We start from the raw sequence: 10,238 nt of genomic DNA on the forward strand, positions 1-10,238 counted from the left end.
AAGCTCCTCCTTCCGAAACAAATGCACTCTAAGACACGCCGCCTTAACTATCTGAACGGAAAAAATAACTACACCATAGTCGTGCAGCTGAACCATCTAGGTCGGCTAAGCAGATAATTCTTCTTCCTCAGATTCCACTTCCCGAACTTTTAGATTGAAGGTGTTCTTCCTCAGTTTCTCCAATTTCTCCTCCGATTTGTCCGCGAGCTTGGTCGGAGTACACTCCCCGGGAAAGCAGTGACACAAACATCCACACTTCCTCACATCTCTCGTTTGCGCTGGCCAGTAAGCCACGTCCTTCTCATCGTCCCAGTAGCATTTCGGCCTTCTCTCTTCCCGAAAAAGTATTTCAAGAGTAGACAGTATGATAAACTTATCCAATTCCTTCAAAGCAAACTCATTGTCCATACTTAAAAGAGCATGGTCCGGTGCCAAAGCCTTAGCCTGGTCAAATAATTGCATTTTGCCAGGAATACCTGTAGGATAAACCTTATCAAGATTTAACGTGGCGAACACCCGACGCAATGGATCCCTCTTCTTCGTCAACACATACTTCGTCGTCTTCTTATCATATTTCCACCTATACGTCCCCGAAAGCTCGGCTGATTCAGTAGGAGCAACATATTTGAATGATAGTTTCTCGCAAGTGAAAAAACTCCAAATTCTGCGCTTCAGTTCGATTAGCATGCCAGAATTAGAACTGGCCATGGCATATGCTCTTTGCTTTTTATCCACGAGGAGCCATGCACCTGGTATTAATAATGGATCAGACACGTCCGTGGGTTTGGATCCGAAGTGAGTACCAGACACAGGGTCTGAGAAGTGCCATTGACCTTTCGATTGGTAATTGATGGCCAACTCCATCGTAGACATAGTGTTGATACGTCGAAGTTTGTTTCAGAGAATCTTTGGATTTGTGTTGGTATTTGTGTTTGTATTTGTGTTTGTATTTGTGCAGGTATGTGTTTGTGTTTGTGTTTGTGTATATGTATATGCTTATGCTAGAGGAGACGTAGAGAGGAGTTGTGGAGTCCTTAAGTAGACAAGTCCAATACCGTAGGGAAAGACGAGGTTTAATCTGCCCAACTATGACGTCTTATAACACACAGTACTTGGCAATTGTACAACGCTAGGCAAGACTTATGTCCACGGAAATCAGGTTCGTACGATATCGAAGTTGAAGCTAACGACCGCACCAAACCGTTCGTACTCGACGGTTTTGGGTTGGTTCTTGCGCTAAAATCTGGCTAGATGGATCGATATCTGGGAACTGGGTTTGCGCGCTTATCATAAGGAGCTACGCAAGGTTAATTTGAACGACCGATATGTCAAATGCTGGAAGATTAAAAACAGTCTGTCAAAACTGACTCTGCAAGTCTCCGACTTCGGACAAATCTACTTGTTCACACATAAAATTTGAATTTTGTGGGGTAAGTCTTGGAGAGGACTAAAAGATACAGGATATTATTCCTTGAATGTGACATGTTCTTGAGCTCAAGTGTGGAGATAGAATGGTTCAAAATTCTGTACGTAAGCATGCTTTCTGCATGTTTTAAATAAGTTGTACGGGTAACTTAGCCTATACTTCCAAATGGGGGAAACACCCCAAGGATATGTTTTGGTTACCGAGTTGCGGACTTTTTGAACGACACTCGCGGTGCTTGGACATGATCTGTCGGTAGTGCGGCGTTAGAGAAGGCTAGTCTCAGCCCGTTATTTCTATCAACAGGTTTCCCTCCCGAAAGTTTCCGATATTTGGCAACGGCTTCAAAAATAGTCATTTAGTTCGTCCTCACGTCTCCGGGTTCCGAGATATCTGACGACATTATTAATGCACCATGGTTATTCTCTCACTTCACCATGGGAAACCACTCAAAAATTGAATTAATACTTTTAATTCATCCCCGATGCCGTATCCATCATCACAATATAGCTCTATCATACACATCCAAACCTTATAAAATCATTAAGCACCAGCATGCAAGATATATCCACCATCAACAGCCACCGTCTGACCATTCAAATACTGATTGGTAGCCGCAAACAAGACAGCATTAGCCATATCTTCATCCTTACCCGGTCTTCTCGCGGGAACCTTCTCGTACTTCTCCTTCTCAAGATGACTCTTTTGATCCTCTCCACTCTTTCCACCTGCAGTCATCTCGCTTGGGAATACGCCTGGTGCAATGCTGTTAATTCTAACCTTCAATCCGTTCTCCGCAACCTCTGAGGCAAGCATCTTCGTCAATTGGATAGCTGCGGCTTTGCTGGCGTTGTATCCAAAATGATGTTGAGCAGATTGGACGATGCCGGAAATAGATGATATGTTAATCACGGTTCCAGAATATCCATATTGAGTCTGCGAAGCTTTTTGAAGCAGTGGAAGAAAACCTATTGTCATGAAGAATAATTGAGGAACATTAGTGCGGTAGGTGTTGCACCAATCCTCAAATGTTGAACTCTCGTCATCAAACAAATTCTCCTTCATTTCCTCGGCGGTCTTGGCTTCGGTTTGTTGAGTCTCTCCTGAGACTCCGGCATTGTTGATCAAGATACAAAGGCATTCTTCCTTGGATTCGATCTCTTTTACTAGACGAGCGATCTCGTCCTTGCGGGTAATATCTGCAGTGATGGGAATGATTTCTCCCTCGATATTTTGACCGTGATGCTTGACGACATTTTCGAGCTTCTCTTCAGTTCGACCCACGATGTAAACTTTAGCACCGTTGACAGCTAGTGCTTGAGTTGCCATCAAACCGATTCCAGATCCACCACCTGTGATGAGGGCAACCTAGTTAATGTGAGTTTTTGAGTCTATATCTTTTACGACGAAGAGGAAATTACCTTGCCCTTCACGTTGAACACGTTGCTCAAAAGAAAGTTCTTGTTTGAATCAGACATTTTGGATGTAGTTGAGAATTGGTTTCGAGATTGTTGGAATTGAGAATTGGAGAAGGTCTTCGGATGGTTATGAAGTTGATTTATGGAGTAAATAGTCCGGTATGGAACTCTGCCGATGCTTCGATGGGATGATTTAGCAAACGTCATAGACGTCATCCCCAAGAGGGGTTTGGGACAATTGATACGTAATAATGCACTTCGAGACATGATTGTTGATTTAAAGGCAGATATTAGAGTGATTGATTGGTTTGAGAGAGAGTAAAAGAAAGGGATTACTAGAGGAAATTTATCCAAAATGTATTCACACCTTCAAGCCATCACGCAATCAATGTTCGGAAAGTCGGAAAGTAACAAGTAAACAATAAAATTAGGACAACAAAACATGCAATTTCAGAATAAAGCTAATCACCGATCCCAATTCCCATCATCTTTGTTTTCCATGCCTAAAATTAGTGATGTCAATTTTACCAGAAGATCTTTCCCCGCATTTAATGTCGATGACGTTTAGCGAATGTTGGGGCTTCACGTGATATTTGGGAATCACTCCTGCTTGTAAGTTCCTCCATTCTCTAGGTCCGAAAAATCTTGAGTTTTGCTATATTTCGTCAATCACTCCATATAATTGCAAGACTGATATTCAAAATGATAAGTAAATAGTCATTTAGTTTTGTACCCGAAAGAAAGTGTCTAATTACCCCCTAAATCTCCTTAACCGATGTTGTATTAGTCTGGGGACTAACCAGCTACTACCCTCAACTATTTGCTGCCGATTGATTGATATCACACTACTAAAAGATTTCTTTCGTTTTTGTTGCTCATCTTCAATGGATCAGTGTTACAAGGATAAGGAGTGTATTCTAGCTGATCTTATGTAAATAAACAGATTTCAGGGATTAGCTTGTGCTATTTTTATTTCATGTCTATTCATGTCAGTAGCGCAGTGCTTATTGGTTAGTTAGGTGGCCCACTTATATCGGAGCCTATGTTTTGTGGGAGGAATGTCCTCATGGATACTCGAGTACTGCCACACTTAATTAAGCGTCGCATGTTCCATTTTTGTAGCACAGACTAGGCGTCTGCTTTCAAAGGTGGCTCATCTGGGTAATAATCATAGCCTGCAAAGAGGTGAGAATAGTGATGGCAAGGAATCAGTCCTTAGATGATTAATTGTCAGTCAGTTTCAGTTTCCTTATCTACGCTTTGAATATCATCATTTCAAGACAAAGCGGGCGTGTAAAAAATCTATTGATATTGCTATACCAAATATTGGAAATTAAAACCTGTTTTATATTGAATTATAAGCAGTATTATCTACTCAGCGTCCGCCTAATACCCACATTTTTCCAATCAAACTTCGCGTCTCTCACACCTCCCACCCAGACCTTTAGCTCACTTCAACCCGTCTCAAAAAGACACTTCCAAATGCATCCCTCCCATTGTCCAAGGGTTGTCCCCTAAATATCTCATTATCTCCGCATACATCTTCCAAAACCCACTGGCCGTTACCAAAAGTCTCAACCAAACATCCCACCAACATTGCAATCATCATCGGCGCCACCTTCTTCGCCGGACATCGAAAACTACCATTCCCAAACGGCATCCACGCTTCTTTGTATGTCTTATCATTACCATTTTCCAATTCACTCCATCGCTCAGGTCTAAACTCACTTCCATCCGCACCCCATATCTCTTCAGTCCTCTGTAAATACTCAACATCGATAGCGGCGATCCATCCATCCTTCTGGTTTTGACGATATATTCTTTTTGTTGGCGGATATAGTCGGAGAGATTCAAACACAATATCCTGAGCTGAGCATCTTCCTTTCCGTTCACTGAACTGTTCTGGGCTTATATTCTGCAGAAAATCATGGATGATCTTCTTCCATTGCGTCGCGACATCGGAGAGCTTAAGGAATGAAACTTCTAGGAAGCAGCGAAGAACGACTCGCCATAGTGTTTCGTATGCGGGAAGGATAATGTTCAGTGGGTTTTCATCGTTTCCATTTTTTAGGTGAGGAAACAGTAAATCAATTTCGTGTTGTAGCAAGTCTTGCTTCGACACATGTGAACCGTCAAAGGAACAGGAACACTTAGATGATATCCAAAGTTCATTTATGAGTTCAGTTATACCAGGGATAGACGAGTCCGAGGAAGGAACCACGGTTGTAGAGGGAAAGAATTTGAGAAGGACGAATCGAAAGCAGACGACTTGGATTAGCGAGTTCAGTTGTATAGGCTTAGTGGACGGAACCGATGATATATCTCGAGTCAGACGTAGTGTATCATGTGCCAGGCCAAAGAAATCATCATTGGAAGTCTTTAGAAGATCTTTCGCTTCTGCAAGAAAGGAGCTATAGACGACTTGGTCAGTCGTGGTAAAAGCATTTGAAATGAAGAAAACAGAGACAAGACGCTGATTAGGAAGAGCGCGGGATTGGAGGGTCGAGGATTTGAGAATAGCGGTTGCTTTGGAGAGATCCTGAATGTGAATATGATTTCTCTTGCAGGTACAATCCCTGCGAAAGCGGCCGTACATCGCAGTGTGAATGCAACGCAAGAGAAATATGACCGCGAATGCGATTGCAGCTGGCATAAGTGTTGGACTCATCGTTACTTCTTATTAAGAATAAGGTAGTTCTGAAGACTGGTTCTAGAGTGAAAAAATCCGAGGCACTCTTTCGGTATTTGTATCTACACAAAAGCAATTTGCCTCGATCATACTCCAGCCCTGTCTTCGGTTTTTGATGCATTTTTATCATCATTCTTTCAGCCTTCTGCATAATGCTTGAGATTGTCCCAACCTGTCGACGGGAAGCTACAGACGCCCTGCATAAATTCGACGAATCCCACCATATTCTTCTCCGTTTGCTTAGGCTTTTGGTACCCGAGACTTACAGAACAAAGAAATCCAGTCATTCACATTACATGATCTAAATCCATGATTTTTAATACATTTTTTTGACTCATTATATTGAAAATTTGTTTTGCTTCTTGATTCATTCTTTGTTTGACCTAATGGCGTAGAGATAGTGATTTGTTTTCAAACCATCAGGGTTCTGATTTTCCAGACTGGTAAACTAGATTAAATTCACAACGTTCTAAATGTTTTGAAATGTCTGAATATAATTCAATGTTTCGAATAGTTTGAATATTTTGATTATAATTCATAATTAAAAAGTTATAAATATTCAAGCATAATTTGTTACTTTAACGGATTTGAATATCTCAAATCAATCCAGGGATCCAAAAGCCTTTCTTTCACTGTTGGTTTGAAGTCTGGACTATTGAATACGCCTCAAACCAGTCGTGACTTCAAGATTTGCTCGTTTATATATGAATATATGTGGAATGCAAGAACTCACCATCAAGGACTAAAAGATTTAGCTGAGGGTAGAGAGAAGAAGTAATTTCTATTATAGTCAGGATTGGGCGACTGAAGTGATCTGTCCGGAGAGATTAGTCGAAAACACAGGTGTCGAGCATAAACGCCGGAGAATAAGGGGGGCAGCGAGTACGGAATGATTAGGAAAATATGCCTATTAAGTAATTAGACCAGATAATTAAAACTAAATGTAGGATATGTTATTGGAAAGGCACCTATGCTAAGCTTCGTGAATACATGTGGTATGAACAGCATGATAGTATCTCCAAGGCCTGGTTGTTGACTGCAAAATATCACGAACAGCACTCAATGGTGACGGCATTTAGATTTTGATCCCTCTTCAGCGGATTTCATGTATGAAGCTCAAAGCCGATAGTTGCAACGTTTTCATCAACCGCCCATGCAATTTAATTCTGACTGAACATTAAAAGTGAACCGAGCCTTCTCCGTTCCATATAGTAAAGTATATCTAGACCATCATTCCGATGTTATGATTCCTTACACAGTACAAAGACGTCACTTAGCCTTGATCTGCTATTCAAAGTAAAGACTGATTTTGTCCATTTGACTCATCAATTATTGTCACACACTCTATCAATCCATTTGGAAAGCTTAAATAAAGATACATTTTCTCATAAGATTTGCCTATTGCTTACATCTCCATAGTATGGTATTCAAGGTATTATGGACTTCTCTCCTTTTACAAACGAGTGCCTAGTATAGAAGTCACAGGAGAAAAGGCATATAGACAGATGAAGTCAATTCTCCAAAAGAAACCAACCTTTAACTTCAGGATACAATGATATTCCCATGACCTATCAGCTCCAGATATATGTGATTAAAACACAAAATAAACGTTCTAGATTTCGAGAGATGCATGACGTGCTCGATATTGCGATCAGAAATCTTGCTTTAGAGATCAGTACGACCTTTGGCAAGCCACATTTTTGGAGAAGAAAAATATGAATTCATCACTAGTGGATTCCTAGGAGATTCAAAGTACTATTTGCAATGGCCACGGTGACTATACTGGCAGTCATTACACGCCAGACCCACAATGATTTAGGGTATAATTCAGGGGAAAAGAATGAGCACTCGCTTATCCTTCGGGGCCTTTCACTGTGCCCCCTGAGCCCAAATCTCCTCGAGTTCGGCAAAAGGAAAGATATCAACTTCAACATATATATCACATTTTCATTCTCTAGAGGATGAAGCATTCATATAGCCGGTAAGCTAAACAATCCTCGGCGATTTCATTATTTTCACTGCATTTGATATTATTGTCTGCGGAACTTCACAGTTGACAATTATCTAGCCTAACACCCCTAACACATTCTTATCTCAATCTTCCAATCAATGAACTCCAATCACTCAAGCTTATCATTCTTCATTATCTCCTCACACCGACTACCCCAAAGAACCCCCACAGTTGCACATTTCACACCGAGACAAAGCATGGTCACATCGTGAAGTGACATCGTGGAATCTTTCAATTCCGAATCTCAATGCTCCTGCGTGTAGCCGAGATGACATGTCACCTTTTGCTTTTTTCGTCATCACATTTTCTACTCCTTATCTTAACGTATGAATCGGCTCCCGTCGTGTTACTTAAAAGGTCCTTTTTCCGAATTTACCCCAACGTGGAAAAAATGAAAATGGTATCTACGCCGCACAAGGCTGTTTGCGAGGATCTAGACTAACTGATTTTTTATCGTATCCATAGTCTCGTTCATATGGCCATGGCCATCTTGCTTTCGTACCTGATTAAGCTCCGCATCCTCGATGTGGTTGTGCCTTCATGGGGGATGTTCAATCGTTCTGTATTGTAGAAATAGATACTAAGAGATATGCAATGTTGTATGACATGAAGAAAAATGTATCAACAACACGAAAATCTCACATCATAACGTTCATCTCGTGCTTACGATGCCGGAGAGTTATAAATCATCCGCAAGCATGAGTGGGCTCGGAAATGTCCCGAATAATGGCTCACGCACGACATATATCTAAGACCTGAATTACGCCTCATATTTCTCATACCAGCTTGGAAACCTATAAAATGTTAGACATTATGAATTTATCAGCCGTCTCTGTCGGAAGCAAGCGAATTGAAAACAACAAAAATTTCACAGACTCAATGATAAATGAATGGATGATTCACGCCAAGCGAGGAGAGCATTTCTCCAGGAATCGAAATCGCGGGGTCGATGGCGTTTGATCAACAAACAGGACGGATACTTTTGATTTTGAGGCGTTTGAACTTCCCTCTTCAAATCACAAATCACTTGCTCCGCAGTCACACGGCGCAAAAATGACCAACATGTTGTACGTCGCGAGAAATAAGACATACGTTGCAAAAAGAAGCTCGTTTGAATTAGTGTTATGGTTTTTGGTCTTCAGATGACTATTACCCCAGATCTCCGCATTCGCCTCATACAGTACAGATATTTTTCTTTCTCCGGAATTTCGGACCGTGCAAGCATTGCTGTTTCTCTCTGTCACGTTGTCTTTGTGATGCTAGTGATTGGAATCGTTCTAGACATTTTTGAAGTAGTCTAGTAACACATGATAAAAAGTCCTTTTCTGCAAAGGGTAGTTTCACTTCTCGCATCCTTCAAACTGCACAGTAAGATTGACCGGCATGATTCCATCCTTTAGATTGTTTGTCTATCACAACATTAATCTCTTATCCATGCTTTATCTGTTATCCGGTCGATCTCGGAATTGTTTTAAAACTTGTTTTGCTCCTTTCGGATTGATTGGCTATTACTCCTATCATGTCATGTTTCCTTTGAGTAAGAACTAAAGAGCAGACACACAATCGGATCATATTCCATAATTTTTAGACTTCAGTCGATATATTAAAAAAACCGTTCAGGCAATGCAAGATCGTTGTCCCGCAAATTAGGTGGCGTCTGCAAAGCACTGACTATTGTTCTGTATCCTTGAGAATTACCTACTTAAGGAACATTGAAATATCTGTTGTCCTTTTTTCCATTTCCAAAAGAGGTAGTTCTTTAATTCGAACGTCGTTTTTTGAATTTTATCATCATCTAGAAAACTTGATTGAAATGATAAGTGAGGTTCTAGATCACTTAATAGTTCTCTCCACATCACCAAACCCCGCGCCCCGCAATTCCAAGTCTTGCCGAGCAAACCAAACACCTAATTGTACGACAATACGGAGTGAAATAATATTTAAATTCGAAATTTTGCGCTTTAGGTTGATGATAATCTGTCAATATGGTGCGCCGGACTTGCGAGGTACCACTACTATCTACTGCCATTCCAATATTCCAAAATAGCTTTCTCTTATCTTGACCTTGAGCAACATCAATAGGCAGAAGTACGAGGTGCTCAACTCCGGATAATGCAACCACTTCTCTGGAATTCAACGCATACTGTAACCCCAGGCTCATACGGCCTCGCCGGGCGAAAGATTAGGGCATATCAGTACCAAATATTTCAAAGTCAGCAATCTGAGGTGAGCGCTTGCTGATCAACTCAGCTTGTGGCTTAGCCATAACGGATTTGGGCAATAGATGATGATATGGGATTGACTAAATGGCACCTTTACTGCAGCCGGTATATGTTTTGGACGAAGATTGTTTTCCTCCTGTAGACACCGCTTTCCAAGGATGGATCCCCCACGCTGCTCCAGTCCCGGGTATTATTTGGTTTGTCCTCATTCCTTGGATTCGTCATTATATGGCTTTTCCAACAATACTTACCTAGGCGGAGAAAAAGGTTAGCTACTTCTTGGAAGAACTCTCCCGGAAAGATAACGATTCGAAAAGATTTATACTTTGTATTATTACGAAATGATTGAAGTCAACAAATGAACCTACACCATACCATTCCCAGCCACATTGAATTTAAGACTCCAACTTGTGGAATCTAATCCACATGTCAATGCCAAGCTGCCCCACAAGGTTGAAGGTTTCTCTTATTCTTC

The 10,238-nt window shown here is 41.1% G+C and overlaps 5 protein-coding genes across 5 annotated transcripts; 2 read left to right on the forward strand and 3 right to left on the reverse strand.

The window, feature by feature from the left end:
* Positions 1-105: 105 nt before the first annotated feature.
* Positions 106-873, reverse strand: SS1G_09928 (predicted protein; the record flags this gene model as incomplete). The annotated part of the gene is made up of 1 exon (XM_001589244.1): positions 106-873. The coding sequence occupies one exon, from the start codon at positions 871-873 to the stop codon at positions 106-108; it is 768 nt and encodes a 255-aa protein (XP_001589294.1).
* Positions 874-1,622: 749 nt separating this feature from the next.
* Positions 1,623-2,401, reverse strand: SS1G_09929 (hypothetical protein; the record flags this gene model as incomplete). The annotated part of the gene is made up of 2 exons (XM_001589245.1): positions 1,623-1,765; positions 1,975-2,401. 2 exons carry the CDS (start codon positions 2,399-2,401, stop codon positions 1,623-1,625), a joined length of 570 nt encoding a protein of 189 aa, XP_001589295.1.
* Positions 2,402-2,665: 264 nt separating this feature from the next.
* Positions 2,666-3,409, forward strand: SS1G_09930 (hypothetical protein; the record flags this gene model as incomplete). Its single annotated transcript, XM_001589246.1, has 2 exons — positions 2,666-2,696; positions 3,273-3,409. 2 exons carry the CDS (start codon positions 2,666-2,668, stop codon positions 3,407-3,409), a joined length of 168 nt encoding a protein of 55 aa, XP_001589296.1.
* An 876-nt stretch (positions 3,410-4,285) lies between these two features.
* On the reverse strand, positions 4,286-5,509 carry SS1G_09931 (hypothetical protein; the record flags this gene model as incomplete). The annotated part of the gene is made up of 1 exon (XM_001589247.1): positions 4,286-5,509. One exon carries the CDS (start codon positions 5,507-5,509, stop codon positions 4,286-4,288), a length of 1,224 nt encoding a protein of 407 aa, XP_001589297.1.
* Positions 5,510-7,814: 2,305 nt separating this feature from the next.
* On the forward strand, positions 7,815-8,051 carry SS1G_09932 (predicted protein; the record flags this gene model as incomplete). Its single annotated transcript, XM_001589248.1, has 2 exons — positions 7,815-7,865; positions 8,007-8,051. 2 exons carry the CDS (start codon positions 7,815-7,817, stop codon positions 8,049-8,051), a joined length of 96 nt encoding a protein of 31 aa, XP_001589298.1.
* Between the last annotated feature and the right edge of the window lie 2,187 nt (positions 8,052-10,238).

Source organism: Sclerotinia sclerotiorum, genomic scaffold, assembly GCF_000146945.2.
Source record: "Sclerotinia sclerotiorum 1980 UF-70 scaffold_14 genomic scaffold, whole genome shotgun sequence".
Lineage (NCBI taxonomy): Eukaryota > Fungi > Ascomycota > Leotiomycetes > Helotiales > Sclerotiniaceae > Sclerotinia > Sclerotinia sclerotiorum.